At 40.9% G+C, this 23,683-nt stretch overlaps 1 protein-coding gene across 1 annotated transcript; it reads left to right on the top strand.

Annotated features, from left to right (window-relative positions):
• The first annotated feature begins 14,099 nt into the window (after positions 1-14,099).
• On the top strand, positions 14,100-17,457 carry IL6 (interleukin 6). The gene is made up of 4 exons (XM_061469196.1): positions 14,100-14,443; positions 14,529-14,642; positions 14,879-15,025; positions 17,266-17,457. The coding sequence occupies exons 1-4, from the start codon at positions 14,189-14,191 to the stop codon at positions 17,455-17,457; spliced, it is 708 nt and encodes a 235-aa protein (XP_061325180.1). The 5' UTR covers positions 14,100-14,188.
• Positions 17,458-23,683: the final 6,226 nt, after the last annotated feature.

Here is a 23,683-nt window from a genome sequence, read left to right as displayed (position 1 = left end):
CTGGCCTCCTCTTTCTCCTTCTTCCCCTTGCTTCTCTTTTGGTTCTTTCCTTTTCCCACCACTCCTTTTTTTTTTTTTTTTAATCCTATTTCTGCCTCAGATGTACTTTTTTTTCCACTGAAAAATAAGATTCTTCCCAAACTTCAGCACATCTCTTTTGTTCATTACTTGGCCATCTTCAGCTTTCCTGCAAAGCTTTTCCCTGAACCTTGTGAAAACTATATTGAGGAAATGAGTGATAAAGACAACCAATAAATAATTTCCTGAGTTCCTCTCTATCAAAAAAATGCTAAGAAAGGATTGTTGTTGCTGCGAAGCTGTGAGACCTAAACATAAGAGTTCGCAAGACATTCTGTCTTGTCCCTGCATGTCTTCCCTGTAAGGCTTACAGCCTGGAAAGCACACCCTGGTCCTCAGTCTCTTTCCTACATACCACCTACATGTATAAAATAATGCTGTTGTAAAGGTCTGACATAACAGCACTTTGGGGTTTGAGGACTTATACTTTCTTTCCTCCTGCTTCTCACTCATGTGCTGTGAACGGTTTCTGGGAGCTTCTTTGTTCCAATGGAGCATGAGATCATTCAGGTGGAAGGCACCTCTAGAAGTCATCTAGGCTACCTCCTCAAATATAGTTCAAAGTGTGATCAAGTTGCTCAGTGCCCCATCCAGTCAAGCTTTGCACAGCTCCAAGGATGGTTATTCAACAGCCTCTGGGCACTTGTGCCAGCAAAATTTAAATGGATTCTCACAAACATCTTTGAATCAAGACAGTAAGCTTCCCTCTTTTCTGTTGGATATACCTCACCAGACCACTCTGGCACATTAACAGCCCATCCACTGTATACACCAAGCTCCTTCCATTCCACAATTATTTCCATCCAATATATTTACTGCCATCACAGCACCCAGGTCATGAATTCCTCTCTGATACATACTAACACTAAGCAGTGATATCTCCCTTTTAGCCAACTCTGTACACACCTAATCCCTGTTTTCTCACAGCTCCCTCATCCCTACATCACACAAGACTCTGAAAAGGCTTAACTGAAATTCCCGGGAAGAAAACATATATCGCTTCTCGAAGAGTCTATTGGGCTGACACTATCCAGTGCTGTAAACACATGTTTAATTTTATCCTGTTCACCTCCCAGTTTGTCCCTTCATCCAAAGTTTTCTTGAGAGCTTTGCATACTATAGCAGCCAATCACATAAGGCTTCCTGGGTCATCTCCTCTCCCCACCCTCTTAACTAAATGGCCCAGGTTTGCTTTTCTTCATGTGTGTTATTGTCCTCATCTGAAAGGTCTGAAACTAAGAATACTTGCTCCCAGGGCTCTGCTTCCATGTACTAGTCCCTCCAAAATTCACAGGCACACTTTGCTCCACAATAATCTAGAATTTTTCTGGGAAAATGCCAGACTTGCTGTATCTTGAATGGCAGAAGGGGCAGAAAAAATGATGACACACTTGTGATCCAAAATGACTTATGATTATCCCAAAAGTGTGAAAAAAGAGACAAACTAACTGCACCGTAGCTGACAGTGTGTTCATAGCTTCAACTGTATCTCTATTGTCAGAGCTTATCTGTTTGGTCATGGGGATACAAAATGCTGCCATAGTGCTCAGTTTCATTTCTGGAGTTACTAGCTGGAGAAACATGAGAAGAGGTAAAATCAAGGCTTAGGAGTTAGCTACCAATAGGAGAGATTTCAGTTTCCTTCTAATCTCTCTGTTTGTTGACACATGGCTTATTATCCCAGTGTGTTATCTTTTTCAATCAGCTTTCCCAGAAAAACAGTTACCAGCACTGATTTTGTAGTACCCATAGCTAAAATAGTTTTGCAATATGGGGAATATCAACAAGATGGATTTTGTTGGCCTCCTGCCAATTTTCTTCAACTCTTCTTGAAGGGGCAAAAAATCACTTGGTACAAGAAAATCTTTTCCCCAGTAATCTTTAAGAAATCTACACATAGAAATAGATTCTTAAAAAATTTTAATGTCATGCTCCACATTTAAGGAGTTTCACTTTCTAATTTCAACCACAGTTATGAATAAAAACCCTGATCCCCTGCTCAAAACATAATATAAATGTCTTAAGCATGCCAAGTGGAACTTCTGGAATTTCATCCTAGAAATTTAAACCAGACCTAATTCTTTCATCTGCTCAGTTCCTTACAAAACCATCATTAAAAAAAAACAAAATACCACAGAAGTAAAACTGCCAACAAGAATAACCTTAACCTTCTGTTGCAGCTCAATGGTAACAGCACTAATCTTAAAAGATGAATTTTGTGGGTGCTGTTATTTAGTTAGGAAAAATGGTACCTGCATGGTATGGATAGTCAAAGATTAGATTTATCAGTACTGGAAACTAACTGTAGTGAATAAAATGCAGAAGACTGGGAAGTTGGAAGCCAGCAGAGAGAAGTAACACAAACCATGTGAATGTGAATGGTTATTTATAATAGAATAAGACAACATTATGTACATAAACCCAACTAGTTACTATGTAAAACATAATGGTTTATGCCATCAAAAGGCATCACGTCTTTTTCTCCTTTCAGAGCCAAGACTAAAATTTACAGACTGTCTCTCTACCAGAGTTACTCCAGACTGCAGCATGATCACAGCTGCTGTTTGTCCACCAGGGGAAAGGAGCCGATTCCTCCTTTCTCTGGAGTGTAAAACACTGTGTTGAGCTTTCAGCAGCTTTGCTATGAATCAGCTTGAGGGAGCTTGAACCCAGGGCATGGGAATGCCCCCAGATGGCTAACCAGCTTCAGCTTCCCCTCTCTCCTGTCACTATCAGTATAGCTGACATAGTACAGCTGACTATATTACAGTGCAAATACTGTCTGTAGTGTAGGTATGTAGTATAGCTGATGAAATTCTGCTCCTTTTTTGTATCAGGAAGAGAACAGCAGTATCACTGAGGGTGATATTTAAGAAGATGGGAGCTGTGGTTCAGAAAGTCTGACACTGTGGCTTCTTATAAGCGTTGTGGCAGCACTCAGTGCCAACCAGGCCCTGCAGCAGTGTGACAGCATCCACAGAGCATTGCTACCAAGCTGCAGAGCAAGGGACATCAGGGACAATGGTCCACTGGAAGGATTTCTCACACATCACTTAATATAATGTAAGTTTATAAATAGCTAACACATTCTAGACTCTCATTTCTAATTCACTTTCTGGTCAAGACAAGAAAGCTGAGCAGCTATCACAGCTGTCCTGCAATTTGGAGGTGCCAAGAGCCGCTCCTGATATTTTAGAGCATTCCCAGCTAAAAAGAAACATTTTCTATTTCATATAAATTACTTCTGATTTATTAAAACCATTCCGGGTTACTGAAGGGAAGAAAATTAAAGTGGTGCAAAACTGTCATTGATATTTCTTTTGCAAGGTTGCAGAGTAGCCTTGGGTTGTGGTAGAGTACCATAAGGATGCTTTCCATGTGACTTTTTTTTCTTCCTGATAGCTTGAGAATGGCAGGTTTGAAGTGCTAAAGCAAGAGGGAAGTAAAGAAGAAAAAAAGATAGGAAAGAGCAGAAGTAGGATAAATACCCACAGAAGCTGGAACAGTGATCTACAGGTAATAAAACGTATTGTCTGATGCTAACAGAGGAAATGGCATGCCATGTCTTTTTCAGTCCAGGTCAAACCTGAAATTGTCTATATAGTGTGATGCTGTATTAACATTGAAAGGAAGCCCACTGCACGTGTACAAGGGAACATGCTAGGCAAAATCTGATTTGAGGGAAAAGACATTGTGGTGAAAGAGAACCTAAGTGCAGGGCAGGCTTTGAGGATACAGCAAGTATGCCTATCAGCAGGGAATTAATGCCAAACTTCAGGAGTATCAAGAGACACTGCTGTGTGGGATTACAGGTCCCTACATGTCCCTGTTCAGAAAAAGCTATTCAGGAAAAGGTCCTTAATGAACCACTTTAAAGTATTTCAACTTTTTTTTCAAATTAAAAAAAAACAAAACCAACCCACAACTATTTAAAAATCTTTGAAAAAAGGTATCACTTCTCACAAGCAACCACGTAAAATTCATTTCAAAATGAAAAGCTTGTTACTCCAAAAATCCTGGGACTTCATTTTGGAATTACAAAATGTCATGGTCCCATCATGTACTTTGTGACAATTAATTACATTCTCCTTGTTACTCCAGGGTATGTGAAGATTATTAGTGCTTAAGGGCCTAACCCAAAGGAACAAGTGGCAGAACAGGCAGAGTGACTTTGTCCCTTGGCAAAGAAGTGTCCTAGTCAATGGCAAGCAAAGAATTTCAAGCAGATGTCATCTAATGTTTGGAACCATTAGTTCCTCCTTTTCTGATATATATGCTCTGACTCATTTTCTTCTTTGAGGATGCTCATAAAGATAGATATCTATCTCTCTGTGGTAGTGTTTGTTCTGATGGTACTACTTCTAGAAAAATTTTTTCGAGAAAGAGCTGAAGGTCAAAAGAGAGTGAACAAATAGTACAGAAGGTAGGAGGGATGGTAGAAAATATTTCCCACTTGTCTGTCTTTCCTGCCAGGTTCATAATGGATTTAATAGAAATGTTGCCATTGAGTTCACCCCCTTGCAGTAATTTTACCATACCATTGAGAAAGTTTTAAAACAGCTTTCCCTCTGTGTGGCATTGATCTTTCCCTTTTGAGAAGCAGCTATTTTCATTACCCCTGTGACCGGTTCTCTGAAACAATATATAAAAATTTGCTCAACAGGGACACGAAAAGGAAACTATGAAGAATGAAGTAATGGAATTCTGGAGATGTGAAAGGAGCCTCCCACACATTTCTTATCATCGTCAGAAGCCAAAAAACATCAGCTCTGTTTTGCTGACTCTTTGCAGGCTTTTGATTCTGCAGAGGCTCTCAGTAGACCCAAGATCACTGGGAGCTCTGGCAAAATTTGTTGTCTAACAGGTTGTGCAACCCCATCACATTGCTTAGTAGAAAAAATTGTCAGCTGTGGATTTACCTATTTGGATTGCAAAGCATGCACTGACAGTGGTGAGTGGCTGCAAAACTCTTCAACTTGACTTTCTCTGCTGTTTCATCAGATGAGTCCTGTCAAAATCAGAGTAGTTAAAACAGCACAAAACATATGCAATTGCTTTCTGTAGGCCAAGACAACCATTCAGGGAATAGCAAATATGCCCAAAGCATGATCTGGACCTGAAAGGAGGTGAGGAGACAAAAGTCCTCATGAAATCAATTTGAATTTGTCTGTTAATAGAGTGATGAACATGTTAATGTCTTAAAACTTTCTCTTTTTATTACGTGGTTTCAAGAGTATCTGCTGCTTTGGAAATGCGAGAGGTGAATGTTATTTGAGATGAGGTAAAACATTTCTCATGTTCAACATAAAGCTGTAATTGGTATGGTCCTAGTAGTCAGGCATTGCAGCTGCCTCCATCACACTGACACAAGCATTTGGGTAGACGTTCAGTGACTCAGATCACACAAAAGATCCTGGTTAAAATTGTTTTGTATTAAATTCCTTTGGTGTCTCAGTTTCCAACTAGATCCTCTCCCTAGTCTGACACAACTGCTCAGCACTGACACACATGGGAGGTGGTGAGAAAAAGTGACTCATGGCAGAAGTCAGATTATGGATTAGCCTGATACTCTTTTTGGTAGCATCTTTCCCACATTATCACCCATTTGGTAGCACATTCCCACCTCCCAAGAGTTAGCAGGGCTCATTGAAAGAACTTTAAATTAGATTTGAAGGGGGAAACCAGGCTCGCCAGAGATAAATCTGGAGACAGCACCCCAGTGTTTGAGGAACAGTGTGCTAGCAAGGTCCTTCAGTCTGCCATGGAGGTATACGATGGAGATGCATGTGTCAGCAAAGACACACATTGGTAGTGTGTTAGAAACCACAGAAGTGCCAGATAATGGTCACATAGGAATTAGAAGCAGATTTCAGTAAAATAGGCATGTGGCACCCAGACTAAATGGGAGACACAGCACTTAGCTGATGATGGCATAGCAGTGTACAAGGAATGTCTTCTATATGACTTTGAAAATTTCCTATTAAAAATGCCCCTTTACTCTGCTCTTGTGAGACCTCACCTGGAGTATTGTGTGCAGTTCTGGTGTCCTCAACATAAAAAGGACATGGAACTGTTGGAACAAGTCCAGAGAAGGGCCACGAGGATGATCAGGGGACTGGAGCACCTCCCGTATGAAGAGGCTGAGGAAGTTGGGGCTGTTCAGCCTGGTGAAGAGAAGGCTGCGTAGAGGCCTCATAGCAGCCTTCCAGTATCTGAAGGGGGCCTATAGGGATGCTGGGAGGGACTCTTCATTAGGGACTGTAGTGATAGGACAAGGGGTAACGGGTTAAAACTTAAACAGGGGAAGTTTAGATTGGATATAAGGAGGAAATTCTTTCCTGTGAGGGTGGTGAGGCACTGGAATAGGTTGCCCAGGGAGGTTGTGAATGCTCCATCCCTGGCAGTGTTCAAGACCAGGCTGGACAAGGCCTTGGGTGATATGGTTTAGTGTGAGGTGCCCCTGCCCATGGCAGGGGGGTTGGAACTAGATGATCTTAAGGTCCTTTCCAACCCTAAGTATTCTATGATTCTATAAAAAAATAGTAGAAAATAAACTTCCAGAAATCTGTAATTTTACAAAATGTATAAAATATGGAAATTCACACCAGACATTTTGCATAGACTGTTGCAAACACATAATAAAATCACTGCAAAATGAAAGAGATGTTTAATTTATCCTTTCTTAAAAGTGCCTGTAATTCTGATCAAAGTCTTTGCTCACTGTTGATGCTTGCCAGTGGTTATTGAGCGAATAAGGAAAATACACTTTGCTGCATTCACCATGAATTGTGTTGGAAGTCTAAGCACTTTACCCTGACAAGCCCAGACAACTAATATCAGAAAAAAAGCAAACCATATAAATCCCAAGATTTGAGCAACTATAAATTACAAGAAATGAAGACCAAAGCAAGAGCAGCAGGGAGTGACGCTTGATGCTGCATAGCTAAAGTTCAAAGGGAGATAAACAACGCTTTCCCTCTCCAAACCAGAATTCAGGCACAGGGAAGAGCTGGGGAGTTTTCAGTTCCAACCAGCCTGCTTCTGGTTCTTATATTTAACTTCCAGTTTCTCTTGTATTTTTAACATCAGCAGGGAGAAACAGTGCACACTGAGTTGGGGATGAGCAGTACCAGGGGACTTCATAGCAAGAGGAGCCTGACTGGGGCAGGGCAGAGCCATGGTGTTCACCAGCCATGGGCAGGGCCCCCACTGAGAAATGAGTGAGAACTGGTTTTTTTTTGTGTGAGGAGCTCTTGCACCAGCCCATAAGAAACTCGAGGGAGAAAAACTTTTCCTTCCTTAGAAAGCAGGTGTCTCTTCCTGAGAAGCAGCCTGGATCTTTGCTGTGGAGGATCCAACACCCGGTCCTCCTGGGTTTCACTATACAGATCAGCTTCTCCTCTCAAAATACACCCCATGGAGGAATTGAGGCCCTCACCCATGCCCAGGCTTACCCAACAGCTTTGAGGTCAGAGTGCTTCCTCGGAATCAATTCGTATTTCTGCCCAAAGGCTGAATTTCTTGTATCGAGCAAATATCACCTGGAATCCAGATCAGTCCAAGGTGGTACCGTGGACTTCAGACTTTCTCTTTCTGACAAAAAATGGTCCACTTTAGGAAGACAGACTGGAAACCATCTTGGCCAAGATTATTCTTAGGAGTTGGGGGACTTTCCTGTAAAGTAGCAAATCTGGGTTCATAAGCCCTTTAGATAGGGAAGGGATATGATTCAAAATCTCCACATCCTGGTTGAGCAATATAAACAAAAAGCACCTGACCATTTAATTGGTCATCTCAAGGAAAAATCTTGTTGGATCTAGACCACTTGAATCCTCTGATAATGGAATCAATAATCAATGTCCTTATAGCTAGCCTGGACCCCTGGATACCTTTACTTCAAAAGCAGCAGCATAGGAAGAATGAAGATTACAGATCCAGCACAACCTATTAATCCTATTATAGTGTGCTGGCATGTAATTAGAAAGGGCTCCCACTATAGTACGTAGGTTTCCTTTTACAAATTCAGTTTAGAACCACACAACAGTTATTGCAGGTATATTTTGGTTTTCTAGTTACCCATCTCCTAAGAAAAATTTGCAACACATATGTACTGCTAATTAAATGTTATCTCCTAAAAGGAATATACTGCATCTGATTCTGGTGATGGAGTTACAATACTTTCATCAGCAGCACTACCACATTATAGCATGTGTAAAAGATAGACCTCCAGCTGGACACTCTAAAGGTCTCATTATACTCAGAAGGGAAATAATTTGCACCTACCAACTTTCAGCTCTATTTCCCTATTCTAACCCCCAATGGAGAAATAAAGCTCTCTGAAGCATGAAAGGTACTATCTCTTGCATCATTCCGCATAGAATGGCAAAAATAACCGCTGATGCCACCCAACTTCTGTTCTCAGGGCAGAAAGAAACTGTTGCTTTCTGGGAAAAAAATATTAAAAATACTATTAAGTGCCTTGGGTCATGTGTAGGTGATTTACAACATCACAGAGAGGCAATCAGAAGGAAAAGCAGAACAAGAATGCGTGGCTAAATGTGAAACCGAGCAAGAGAACACTCTGATAATGAGATTATGGGCACCAAAAATTTTGGCATGAATGAGGGTAAACACATTTAGATCTACAAATGTCTCATTGAGCAACATATCAAACTTTTATGTAAGAGTGAAATAGATGCGATGGTTACTGAACCGAATTAGGCTTGGTATGCATTCACAAGTGTAATTACTTTATGGGTAAACATTGACACCCCTTCGGTTTTCTTTGGCACTGAGCAAGCATCTCAGAGAGAGAACTTGTCTTTTGAATGCTTTCTAACCCAAATCTCTGTCTACTGTATTATGTTAAAAGCAGCAAACTAGAAAGATAACAAACATACTGTTAAGTACCTCCCATACACTCAGGCTCCTCAGTGTTCTCTTTTCAGATTCATCATCTTCCCCAGTGTCCGAAAAGCCTCACTCTTCACCTCTGTCATACAACTTCTTCAAATTTTCATCTTTCATGCATAGAAGAGAACTCAAAGGGAACTAAGAAGTTCCTTAAACACAAGTGGAATTTAGTTCAAATAACATTTTCTATAGAAGTGCAGACCAACAAGTGCAGACCGACATAGTACTCACAAGATGGGGTCTTTGTCAAAACAGTGTGTTGCCATGGTGGACTATGGTGGACTATGATCACAGACAAGGCAGATAACACCATGCAGGTATCATGCTTGCTTGTGAAAGACAGAAGGCCACCGGGGTATTTCTAATATGGCCAGTTCTCTGCTTTTGTGCTTCATGCAGCCCTACAAAGAAGCATCACCACATGAGGAACACTGTGCCATGGTGGAGACAATGCAAGAGCTACCTTTCTTCCATTGGAAAAGTTTGTGGAATTGCTTTGTGACACCATCAGTGCAGCCACAGCAGCAAAGTGCTCCTTGTGCAAATCTAGGTTCACTGGTGAGCGTTTCGATATTCTATTGCAGTGCTAAACCATCTGCAATTGTTTTGATTTGAAGATGCGTCTACTTAAAGTGACCTGTGGCATTCAGATATCCCCCAAGAACAGTTTCTAGATCTTTCATTTACAGCTGCATACCTGCCTAGAAGCTGACTAGAGAAGACCATGATTTCTCATGGTCTCATTTCTCATTGACATGATTTCTCTCCTCAACATTAAGAAGGTAAAGCTGAAAATAAGGACATAATCTAAAGCTAACTAAGAATTTTTCCTCTAAACCTCTGATTTAGCTTAAGGCATGGAAATTCATGGTATTTGCACATAAAACACTGGGGGGGGGGGGCGGGGGGGAATGTCTATTACTACACATCCCAGTATTACTTGAAAATGATGCAAGTCTACCTTTAATGAAGTAAAAAGAAGTAAAATGAGCAATCCCCAAAGCTTTTCACCAAAAATCCACAAACAACTCTGCATTTACCTGGGAAACAACAAAGAGAGAACCAGTTTGCAAAGCCACAAAATCCAAGGGCCATTAGTCAAGTCCACCAGTGCCTTTTGGTGATGTGCAGCTTCTGAAAGCAATGTTTGCTTACGAGAAACATGAACACATGACATTAATGATCTCTTCAACCCATTCAGTTTAAATGCAGCACAGGGCAGCTTGCTTTAAGCCTCATGCTTTCATCTCTTAGCAGAGCCAATGGTGACCATTTATTTGAAAATGCATGGACAAAAATGAATTCTAGTTTTTGAAGCTAGTGATTTTTGATGGAGACTGCTGAAGATGATTCTGCTAATGCTTTGTGACACAAAAAACTCCAGAAAAAATAGAGAAGAGGCACATAAGCGTTTAGAGATAAGTGACTGTAATGTCAGTGAATGCTGAATATAAAGATCCTTAAAAGAAACGAGCTCTAGAAAAGATGAAGTGTTCACATCTCGATAGACAACAAAGAATTCATCTCCACTTTTTACAAGATCTGTAGAAACTCAAGGCTCCTCATTCCTAGCTTTGATTCAACCAAAAATATGTCAGGGGAATTGGACATAATCTTCCAACCTCATTCAAGACATTCAGAAGTTATTTTTTTCAGTCATTGTCATGATCCCACTTGAACAGTCTACCAACCATTGGCATTTTCTTCCACACAAAAACTAACACTTACGGAAGAACTGCATTTTTAGTTGTATTTCTTCTCTTATTACCAACAGTACAATCTGAAATCATAATCTCTGAATAAACATTAGTGGTTTGTATTACTACCATAGAATAGTGTAATTTATTAGAAAGAAAAAAAACAGTCGAACCAAATACCCAAATAAATCAGAGTAGAACATACTGCAGCCTTAGTAATCCTCCTGCTTTATTAAAAGACCTTATTTTTCCATCTAGGAATTGCACTTATACAGCCATTTAATTGACTTGTAGAATTCAGCACACAAGGTCTCCTACTGCTGGGTTTTACCTTGGCTGATGGTGGGACTCCTTGACGACATGTGCCTGGTGGTTGACAGAAGAAGGGTGACAAGCTTTGACCATGACAGCTCCACAGCCTGTTGAATTCTTCAGTGGCAGCAGCATTTCCACACTGCTGTCACCCACCTCTCGTGAAAACAGCCTCTTGTTTGCAAATTTCTCAGGTATCAGGAACAAAAGTGGTATGGGCTTGCTCCCAGGCAGAACAATTCTAGAAGAAACAGAACCTGTTTAGAAATGGGCCTCTGAGTTGCCACACTGATCCTAGAGTTTGATGCATGGGATGATCCTGGGTGGGCTCCCTCGTTATAAGCTCGAACTGTAACCAGGAGTCATTTTCATGTCTGAGAGGAGAGAATTCTACAACATTCAGAATGGACCCCTCTTTTCCCACAGAAATGTACAGCAGTAATGCTCATTGCTCAGACAGAAGAGAAAGCTGGATAAACACTGAGAACTTCTGAAATCCCACCTTAAGAAGATCTGGTTTATAGTATAAATTACAGGGGAAAAAAACTACAGTGGCGTGAAGAACCATAGCAACAAAAGGGCATCAGAACAGTAATATGCAGTATTACAAAGATGCTATGCAGGAAAGAAATTCTTCTGTATCTAGGAATTACACCTCAGAGTCTCAGTAATACTACTTGTACATTTTAAAGTACCAACAGGCAAATCTCCTGACTGGTAGCTAACTCATGAGCAAGGGCTGTTTGTTCAGAGCTTACTACATTTTGAATAATGTGGCTACTGATGAATCAGTGTAACTCAGTGTAGTACAGTGCAGATTAATAAACCCCCTTTAAACCAGACTTCAACCGTTATTATAGATAGATTAGCACAAAGTATTTCTTTGACGTGCAGTACCAATTTAAAAAGTGGGTTTTCCATAAGAAGCTGCAATAGCAGAAATATATTAATGCTACTGTGTAAATTCCAGTTCCTCCTTTCCTTGAATGCTACGCTTTGTCCTAGATTGTCAAACTGAGTTTCTAAGGCATTAGTGAACAACTTCCACTGTTGTATGTAAGCACACTTTGTATTTCTGAAAAGTCGTACAGACAATGATGTAAAAGAGTAAATGAAACCCCAAAAGGAGACACTAATAACTGAAGGCTGAGAGGCTTTTAGATGAGGAACAACAGCTGAAATTTGCTTCTATTTCACTCTGAAAACATAACTACACACATTAGTAAGACTTGGCCCTGTACAGCAGTGCTCAGCCCAAAAAGGTTCTCTGTAGACTGCTAGGGCACAAATATTTTCATGACATCAGGAGAAAAGGACAGCTCACAAAATAAAGTTACAGAATTAAAAATTCCAGAGCTACAAACAAGATTAACTTACAGAATACCTGCTGAAAATATATTTTTAAGGAAATGTAGCCTTTTACTGAGTTTTGGTGATTTTAGGAATAGTTAATATTTAACCTTTGGATAGGCAAAGGAAAAGTTTGGCTGTCTGGAGGGAAGAGCCCAAGAGCCACCCGGCAGTGGAAGGAAATCCCTATCCAAGACATGTACACCCATGTGCTACCACAAACAGAGGAGGATGCACGAGTTCCCATCCTGTTGTATCTGCCCCTGATGGTTATCAGACTGTCAGGAGCACTGAGCTCATCTGCTCTGGCTGTTTTAATCCTTTGGCACCTTGGTCTTTTCATTTGATATTAATGAAACAGACTGTTAGTGGGGTGCTTTATTCTTATGCCTAATGACACAGACCTGCTGAGGGAGAGCTAACATGACAGAACATTATTGCTGTTGCTCCCTGCTGCTGCGCTCAGGAAACTGGGCAGAGGGGGATTGCTGCTGTTGGAAATGGCTCTCTCACACCTGCATTTCAGTGTTAACATCTCTTTACTGGGCAAAATAACCGCAGCTGCTTCTCTCTACTGGAGGAATAGGACATTAAATAAAAATGCAGTAGTACCCTCTTCTTTCCTGCAGCTCTCTATCCAGGATGTCCTTAGAAAATGAATTAGAAATATCTGGGGGTTTTGGAGAGTCTAAATGAGGACACCCAAGTTCGGTCACTGTGTTGTCTCTTATGTCCCATGTCCTGTTCTCTCCCCTTTGTGCCCTCCTGCTAACACCTCCTGAAGCAGAATCAGGCCTTTTTCTGTCTTCCTTAAGTAAGAAAACACCAATTTCATTAAAAAAGAAAAAAGATAAAAGTCACCTTGTCCAAAATCAGTTTAAGACATTCCAAAAGTTCAACTTCAGAATGCCTTGCACAGTTTGACTCAGTCCACACTCTACACAATTGAGCTGAATAGCCATACTTGCCCTGGGTAAAGAGCCCCTATGTGAAAGGTTAAAAATCCCACCTCCCCTCCCAGATGGGCAGAAAGAGATAAGGCAGCAGATAGCAGGGAACTGGGTGATATTTCCTACAGCCACCCTCTTGTCAGAGCTGGATTTGGCCTATTCAAGGCGCACTTAAAGAGCATGAGCATGATGTATTTCATTTCAGCCATACACAGGTCAACAGGGAGAGAGGTCACTTATGACTTATACATATCCAGCATTTAGTTTCAGATATATCACAGAATCACAAAATTGTTAGTGTAGGAAGGGACCTCCAGGGACAGCTGGAGGTCACAACTAATGAAAATAGCTAGAATATAAATACACATAACATAAAATTTATAGAACACTAAACCACTTTAAAATATATGGAAAAATATACATACATACACACATAGGTATAGGTACACACATAAGTGTATGTACACACACACGCATATATATAATGTAAGTATGTGTGTACACACGTAGTAGGTGCATGCATTTTCAGAGATGTTCTGTGCACCTGGAGCTGGCAGACTCGAAGGCTGCCGGCAGCTGGACCCGACCCCAGCCCCTGCCCGGTGGGGCCAGGTAAGCCGTTGCCAGCGGCAGGGATGGGAGATAGCCCGGTCCTCAATGAATTACGGTGCAGTAGCACGATGACTTCATGTAGTTTCACAATCGCCGCACTGTCCAAAGCAGTGTTTCGCCGCACACAGCCCCGTGTTCTCATGTCGGATTTTCCCTTGTCCATGAATAATCTCGAAGCCCCCTCAATAAATACACGTTCAAGGATGTCCGGAGCTCATTCAACCCGCCAGCTCCGCCGACGAGAAAGGGCCGGTGCCGGAGCCTAGGAGCCGCACCATGAGGTTTCCCCAGGGCTGTGCCTGTGACCATGATCGTAACCGCGCCGCCCGCCGCCGCCAGACCTTCCTCCGCGCCGTCCTGCAGCTGCTGCTGCTCCTATTGCTGCCGCGGGCAGCCGCCGCGCCGCTGCCTGCAGCCAACTCCTCGGGGGAGGCAGAGCTGGAGGAGGCGGCGGGGCGGCGGGCGGCGCTGCCCGACTGCGAGCGGCTGGCGCGGCTGCTGCACGCCCGGGCCGCACAGCTACAGGAGGAGGTGGGTTCGGGCGACATACACACCAGACCCGGAGGTTGCTGCCACTGGCCAAGGTGCAATGAAACCTCTCGATGTCTCTCCCTAGATGTGCGAGAAGTTTACCGTCTGCGAGAATAGCATGGAAATGCTCATCCAGAACAATCTCAACCTCCCCAAGGTGACAGAGGAGGACGGGTGTCTGCTCACCGGCTTCAATGAGGCAAGGAACCACTGCTCTCCTTTCTGGTCTAATCCTCTATACCTGGGGTAATTTTTGTCTGCTTCAAAAAACCTGTGGAAGTTGACCTAAAGATTTGTGCCGGCTCCAGCTGGCTTTGCCATGGCACAGACTTCCACTGTATCAGCACCATCCAGTTACCTGTGCTGCACACACAATGCCACTATCAAAGCGTTCCTGAGCTGTTAAGTGACCTTCTTACTTTTCTCTCACTTCAGGATAAATGCCTGAGGAAAATCTCCAGTGGGCTTTATACATTTCAGACATATCTTCAATTCATACAAGAAACTTTTACTAGTGAAAAGCAGAACATAGAATCACTGTGCTATGCTACAGAGCACCTGGCACATACCATAAAACAGATGGTGAGTTGGTTTTATATTCTCTCCAATAATTGTTATGGCTTGGCACTGATGTGTAGTCAGAGAATGAGGATGCTGTGTGAAGCTCAACATCTCCCACTTTCACTTCTCTCCCCAGATAGACATGATGGTTCCTTCTGCTTACTCACCCTTATGACTAACTTACCAGTTTCACAAGGTTTGGTTTCCTTTTCTTAAGGAAACAACTCTTCTTCCTACTTTTTATTGCTATTTCTAATTTCCAAACTAACAATTAAATGCATAGTTGTTTCAAGAATGAATACACTAACACCGCCTGGCTGACAGAAATGAGATTTCGCAAGGAGCTTGTTCCTAATTGTAACTGCAGTTCCAATTTTTCTAATGTTGCAACCCCCTGAGAAGTAGAAAAAAAAAAAAAAGCCTTTTTTTTTTTAAGAACCCACATAAATAGAAGCAAATACATCTTTGCAATATTATTTATCTTTAATATGCTCCAGACCAAACTTTTAAGCCAAGATACTGGTATCTCCATATACCATCTAGCTTACAAATGAAGGAAGACAGTTAAAGTCAGAATATTAGTGACTTGACTAAACAAAAGGTGCTGCCTATTGAAAAGCACACATTTTGATTGTAAACCTAGCACTAATAAAAATTCTCTTTCGATTCAGTAAACTAAATGCTATTCACCTCTGACAATCATTTTGGAGAGCTTGGAAAGTTCATGCTCCAAAAATTCACTTCATTCCTGCAGTTCTTACTCACATTAATAACCCTTAACATGAATACTTCCTTTTGTAATCAGGGAAACTATTTGCCTGAGTAAGAACCATTCAGGTGAGTAAGATCTGCAGAAATCTCAGGGCATGATTTCCTCCAAGGTGTTTTTCAGCACCTGAAAAGCCCTTTGTGTGTTTGCCATACCTTGCCTAACATTTACTTATGTCCATCATTCTTTAAGTGAAAGGGAGCTGAACTGCTTTTTTCCCACTGTGCTAGCTAAGAATAATAGTCCTGTCACAAAGACAGCAACTGACTGCTGGCTTCCAACTTGATGTAATAGTCTGCAGAAAGTTTGTTTCATAACTGGGGGAGAACAGCTTTCTGTGGAAAATTAGTAGGATTGAGGCAACTGTAACAGGCAGAATGATACACACTAACCAAAAGCAAAACTTCTGAGAAAGTAGGTTTTTGAGAAAGAGGTATCTTGATCTCCAGGTTTGAAATCCTTTCTTTACAAAAGCAGCCCATCTGCTGTTTAAGGCAAGGAGAGCAAGGACAGAATCTGTCATTTGTGCTCAGGTTGATCTATCTGCATGCTAGCTGAATGTATATCCAGATACAAAAAATTTTCAGAGCATGCTACAAGGAGTTGGATACACCACTTCCAAGTAATCTGGACAGAAAGCAATTAATATCTTACTGAATTTCACAAAGAAGATGTTCCAGAAGGAGGTGCACATGCTTTTGTCACTTGTTAATGGGTAGGAGAGATTCTAAAACCAGGATGAAGCTGATACTTTAGACTTCTAGACCATAAATCATCTAAACCAGTTCCATGATTTGGGTGAGTAACTCCCATTTTCAGAAGTCATCTACTCAGTTCATGGGACAAGTTCTTAAAAGACATCTGGGTACCAGGTGCCCAGTGCTGTCAGTCAGCATTAACTACATAACTTCTTTTACTCATCTTGCAGTCAGGATCCTACACAGGAGTGAAAGTTGGTGACATCAAGACACCCACGTGCCTAAATGCCTAGAAAGTAAAAATTAGGCAGCTAAACAAGTTTGACATCTTTGGAAACTGTTACTCTACTACAAAACAGGAGAGTACTCCAACGTCATCCAGTTAACTTATGACTTAGGATGGAGCAGCCAAAACAGTTTGGGACAAATCACAGTCCACATCTTCCCAACTCACCACATGGTTGGCAGATAGCAGGAAAAGCGTATGGATCTGTTCAGTGCAGCGTGTTGGACTGCAATGGCAGATGTCGCATTCAAACCAGGACAAACAGTATAGATCAGACAAGACACTCTTGATTGTTCCATAGTAACCATAGCAGGCATCAACATACCTCAAACCCCAAGACAGAAGTGGGGCTGTAGGGAAGCGTAGGTCCCAGAGAAGTCTGTTGTCCACAGTACAGAAAGGGGGGATTTGTAGCTGGTTGGGAACGTCACACACCTAAACTGCTGCTCCCCAACAAGTTCAATTACAATGATTTAACCAGAACACCCCAATATTGTCTTTTTCACAGGTGATCAATCCCGAAGAAATTATCATCCCGGACTCAGCTACCCAGGAATCCCTCCAGGCAAAGCTGAAGTCTGATAAGACCTGGATAGAGAAAATCACCACCCACCTCATCCTCCGAGACTTTACTTCATTTATGGAGAAAACAGTGAGGGCTGTTCGCTATTTGAAAAACACCAGGAGTTTCAGCGTCTGAATGTTTTAATTCAGGCACAATCCTTTGTTACAAATCTGTCATTTGGCAGATGACAGTGTTGTTCTGTTTTAGGAACTAGAAAGAGTAACAATAGTTTGCATTTAGATATGTTCTCATTTCCTTCTAGGAACCTATTTATTGTATTTAAAATATTTATTACTTTCTAACGTTTTCTATTTATATTTTCAATACTTAGTAATAATTTAAACAAAGGCTGTATTTTATTTCACTGCTAATGGTACTATTCAGAATATCAACTTATTTAATATGTATTCAACAAAATATATTTTCAGAAGCCAGAAAAATTGTTTTATAACACACTTTTTAAATATTTGAGAGATGGTATTTATGACTTATTTATATTTTTTAATAAAGAAAAAACAATTTGTAAAAACAAACCATATAATCTGTCTGAACTTTAAATAATACTAAGGAACTGTAACATACCCATTTTTTTATACCTGCAATTACCAAAATAACCACTTTCAAGAATTTTATCTATATAATTAGTTCAGTTATCTACATAGCACATACACAGATAGACAGCTTGATCAACATACAGTTCTTAAACTGGGATATAATGGAACCAGACACACTGAACATAGCACTTAAGAATGAACACAATAAAGCACCACTGCTCTCAAGAAACAAATGAACAATGAGTCCCCTATATTTAACAAGGAACACACCATAAAATAGTAACTGTAAGCATCTGCTTACATGTCAAGCAATCTCTTTTAAACAAATAAAATGGTAAGATACCAAACTAACAGCTTTGACACGAACGCTATGACCTGATTAGATTTATTGTTGTCATCCAAGGGAATTTTCCAAATTTGACTAAACATTTCTTTTCCCTCCCCAAAGAAGCAGAAAAACAAAAATCTTAGGTTCTTTCCTTAGGTGATATAACTCAATGTACTACTGCTAAGATGTCAATCACCATCAACAATCTAATGCATTTGTCTTTTGTCATTTATATTCCACTAGCACAGAAAGGCATACACGTAACATGTATGCATACTCTTCAATACTGTATAGGGAAAAAAAAAAACAACAAACTAGGTCCTTTGCCTGAGTACCAAACTGCTGAAATGCTTCTTATGTGTATCATCTGCTTCACTGTGGCTATGCAGATACCTGTATACCCAAACTGAGGGGAATTCACAGCACTCACAAGGGATTCAAGCAGCAGGAACCCCTCCAGCTTTGTCCCTACAAGTGGCAGAACATTAATTATCCTCTTTCTTGCAGCACAGCAGTGCAGATGAGAAGATGAAAGGCAAGCACTGGAATGTGGATAAGGAAGTCAGTGAATTTTCCTCTTCCTCTGAGTGATTGTCCACACATGTATTCCACTGCTGGGGATGCCAAAACAGTGACCAGTCCACCCAGAGCCCACATCTCAGAGGCTCAAAACAAACCACAGCTTTGCCCAATATGGTAAAACCAATGCCTTCAGTTACGCAACATCTCAAGAAGGAATAAGGAGACCTCAAGTTGGTCACTTTGAGGATGTCCATGGTGAACAGTATTTTCTCACCACACAAGATCCTGCTTTAGCTGCCCTGGCATGTGCTCTAGAAGACACAGGAAAGCCTAGTTTGGCTTTTTCACAGCTTACTTTCACAGAGATTTTCTTAGTGATCATTAGGTTAGAGACCACTCTGGTCCTTACTGTATCTGTAATAGCTATGAGACCTGAATGTGGATCCCACATGTGGACCTTTGAAAGACTTTATTACTATGTAAGAAGAACATGGGGGAGGAAAAAAGATGGATCGACCAAAAGGAAAGGCATCTCCCGGCCTCACCTCTCCCAGTAGTAGGTGGCTGCCCGAGATCACCATTAGTCACTATGTACAGCTAAACAAACTTGCACTGATTTCCTCCTTGACTGCCAGCAAGTATCTAAGATACGGGGTACTGAAATCTTCTACAACTGATGGACAAGTGTCCACACATCCCACCAGCACCCTTCAGCTGGTGGCCACCCCAGGTTGTCCACAATTCTAGCAAAGACACAGAATCACAGAATCATAGAATAGTTAGGGTTGGAAGGACCTTAAGATCATCTAGTTCCAACCCCCCTCATATGGGCAGGGACACCACACACCAAACCATGTCACCCAAGACTCCATCCAACCTGGCCTTAAACACTGCCAGGGGTGAAGCATTCACAATGTACAAGATGAGTAAAATGAACCACTTGCTGGGTGGGGATGTAAAATTCCAAGTCCTGCCTGGAGTGAAGGGTATTACTGATGCTGCTACTGAGCTGCCATACTTTACCTGTAGCTCCTCCACAGCCACCTGCAATTCTCAGGGTACTTCAATGCAGCAGCTGCCTGGCTGGCCATTATTTCACTGTGCCAACTGTAGGGGATGTCCCAAAGGGAAGCACCACTTGCTGAAATCTACACTCACTGGTGCTTGGGGCACATGACCCACATTGCAGTCAGAGGAGAACTACACACTGCTGAGGATGTTATGGCACTTCTCAAACTAACGAACTTACTGTCCTTTTTCCAGTTTGCTGTGTAGAAAGTATTTTACAACAATCAGTAAACACACATGGACATTTATTTTACTTGTCAGACCAGCGCAAACACAAAACACACCCAACAATAGTAAAAATGAGCATTCCTAACTCTTATAAATGAATCCTCAAAAACAACTGTAGTACTTTTGCAACAATGAAATATCTCATTGCATCTACTGAAGAGCAAGGAAAAAAAACCCACCACCACCAAAACCAAATCCAAAAAGCCCTGCTAACAATTGCCAAAAAATCCCTAGGAAACTACCCAGCAAAGCAGCATTTTGACTGCTGCTGTACACAACGAGCCTCTTCCCCTTTCCCTGCAGATCGCATCTAGCCCTTCCCCGCATTCCCATTGCATCCCTACTCATTAACTTCACAAAGAGGTTTTGGAATGCTCAACAGCTTACTAACTCCCTTCACCCTGAATTTGCTTTCCCAATGCAGGAAGAGGGTAAAGCTATGTTAAAAAGCATGCATACACTATACAGTATGCAAGAAAAAGCCCAGGGTGTTTAGAGACAGTGATAAAGATGAGAAACAAAAATTCTTCAGTACTGTGGGAAAGACACTAAAATGCTACATAAGGAAGACAATGCAACCTAATACTCATCTGTAATGCAAAATTACTTCTGTTTCACAATGACAGTGTCTGAAATATCATTTTCTGATTTATTAACCATACTCTATTGAAGTAGACACTAGTAAGTTCTGTCAGAAAGAACAACAGCTACTGAAAGAGACTGTCTGCATCTCTAGCACCTTCACAGATTTTATCAGCAGCTGATGGCAAGCGAGGTTAGCAAGTCAGAGATGATGCTACAGGAGTTGGAAGAGTTACACCACCAGTGAAGCAAGGGGAGCAGGATCACTTTTTCAGCGGTAATGAGCCATTAGGTTGGCTTAGGCGGAAGGTTCCCATTCAGCTAAGTCTGCCACTATTATTTGCGAGTAATACTTTTCTGTATTCAGTTTCAAAGATAAAATGGTGGAAAGGTACATATTCAGTACTGCACAACAAAGTCAGATCTTAATGGTCAAGAAGTGCTACCAGATCTATGCATATTACTACAAACCATGTGATACTGGGTAGAAAGCTTTCTGTAAATCCTTGCTTCTCTAGTCAAATGATTAGACAACAATTTCTGATCTCTCTCCGTGGATTTCTTTCTTCTTCTTGATAAGAGAAGAAACAAAACTCATTCCCTCACCTCCAGAAAATGCAACTTCTTTAGGCACCAACACTGAAATACCATTTCCTCCCTGAACTCTTACCAAAATCAACTGATTTCTGTCATCTAAACTTATTTAACCAAACAGTAGTATACTTTCAAGACTGATTTTGGCAGTCAAAAAAAAAAAAAAACCGCTACATAAATTTTGCAATCTGAATTTCTATTCAGTGCTCAGAATCTAAGATTAAATCTTTCATGAGAAAAATATATTTTTAAAGAAATTAAACATTAATCTTCAGATTAACGACAGAGATCTCATTTGCTCTGCCATACCTACTGCCACCAGACAGTGCTTATCTAATATTATTTTCAAGATTTTATTGCATTTCAACCATTCTGAGGGCAGAATTCTGACTGGTTTTGATAACACAAATGTATTTATGATTAGTTTCTTCTTTATCCCTTTGAACTTCAGTATTAATAGATACAGTACTACATTCTTTACTTTCTATACTATAAGAACAATATGATGTATAAGCAAATTATATTAACAGGTTTATTACCCAAGAGAATCACTTAGAGCTGCCACACACACAAAAGTAAAATCACCTATGGAAAGCTTGAAGTCACACCCTTAGCTCAAGAGAAAAATTAGCTGCTACACCATCACCACTGCACAGCAATAGTCCTCTTACATGTCTAACAATTTGGGAACATATACAAAGTTCCCATATATTGACTATGCCCATGGGTCCCACATTAGCATGCATTAACAAACAGAATCAATTTCAAAGATATCAAAGATATATCCCTCCTAAACTTAGCTCAGTGGCCTGGGACAGGACTATAAAAGCAAATGGAATTTGATAAAAGAGAGACCATCAGGGATGAAAGCAGATGTACAGCTAACCTTCCAGCCCGGCTGGAAAAGAACTGCTTTCAGGTTGCACTGAACAAACTGCACTGTTTGGGGGGATCTCTACAAGAATAAAGTGAACCTTGAGAAACAGAACTGGAACATAACTAGAAATCCGGGCTTTACTCACTTCCTGGGCTAATAACTACCCCCTGCTTTGCAGTTGCCCAAACTTCTTATTTTTGATAGAAATTTGGAATCGATTTCTTTACCAGAGGAAATAATCAAAGTGTATATACCTATTTCCACTCAGCAGATAAGCATCCCTCCGGTCTTACCCACCCCTTAATACTGAATTAACCTAAGCATAACCAAGAAACAATGTATGCAACCCACAAGTTTAACCAAGAAATAGCTAATGCATTGCACACGATCATGGAAAAGTATTTAGAAATTATTGCAATTAGATAGTCATTTGTAAAAATTAAATTAGTCATATGACATTTAACCAGGATGTGGTCTCTGACCTGTGGCGAGAACAGACGTAATGAGCTTTTATTTCCAAATATATCATCATAGCTTAAATTCCAAGTCTGTAACAAATATCCAGGGTATATAGCTCTTTTAAACATTTTTTTTTCCAGATAAAAACCAATGTGTTAGATCCATTTCACCTACAACACAATGCAATGAAAACACATTTTCAGAAGCACTTTGTTGTGACCAAGTTATGAACATTGCTTTAGTGTGCAGAGATCACATACCTGAAAGCTAAAGGTTTAAGTTCATGTTAGTTTTGCTGCTGAATTCAAGAAATAAAAGCACGTATCTTCTGTTTTATAACTGTGATGAGATGCAGTACAGTGTTTTTACACCAGCCATGTCTACACCAGGAATTTGTAGCAGAATTAAATACTTGCTCCAAATTTCTTATGAGCTTCATTTTTACCTCACAGCCAGGCCTTGAAAAGTTTTTGGAGCAAACAAGTAGGTTCCTTTGTAGATCCTCTTACAAAGTACAAATTTATACTGAAAGCCAGGTAACTTCTTTTTCCCCTCCCTTCTTTAACGCTGACACAAAATGGAGTAATTTTTCACCCCCTACTACCAGGAGATCCCCAGTCCTCATATCAAGACCAAGACAACCACCAAACTCCACCACCAAGACTCCCTCAGCATCACACACCAAATACCACAGGGTTCTGTGACTTCTCTGATAAGCACACCTTTTTCTCACTTCTTACTTCATTTCACCTTTAAAAACCTCATCAGTTTATCCTACTCTTTATTCTTCTTCTGACCAACCTCCTTGTCTTTATTCTCTTTCCGGAACCCTAACTTTTCTCCCTACCTTCCTGCCTCTCTGTCTCTTAGCCCAACATCTTTGCCCACACCCTAGCGCATCTCCTCAGACCCAAGCTTGCAAGAGGTGCTTTGCTAAAGGGGTTGTCACAACTGTGGGCTGAAGAGGTGCTGGCCACCATGTTGCCTTCCATTTCTCAATCAGAAATCCAGCTGAATACGATGATGGGAGAAGCATTCTTAAAAAACAAAAAAGAAATAATAGAATATATGGAAATTGCTCCTAAATGGTAAAACCACCATCAGCTGTTGTGATCAGTGTGCCAGTGAACAAGAGATGCAGAAGACAGT

This window comes from Pezoporus flaviventris, unplaced genomic scaffold (assembly GCF_033815535.1).
Source record: "Pezoporus flaviventris isolate CSIRO_AGI_PZ_B2104156 unplaced genomic scaffold, CSIRO_AGI_Pfla_v1 ptg000055l, whole genome shotgun sequence".
NCBI classification, from domain to species: Eukaryota; Metazoa; Chordata; class Aves; order Psittaciformes; family Psittacidae; genus Pezoporus; species Pezoporus flaviventris.
Note: the sequence above shows the minus strand (reverse complement) of the source record. Positions and strands in the feature narration are given on the sequence as shown.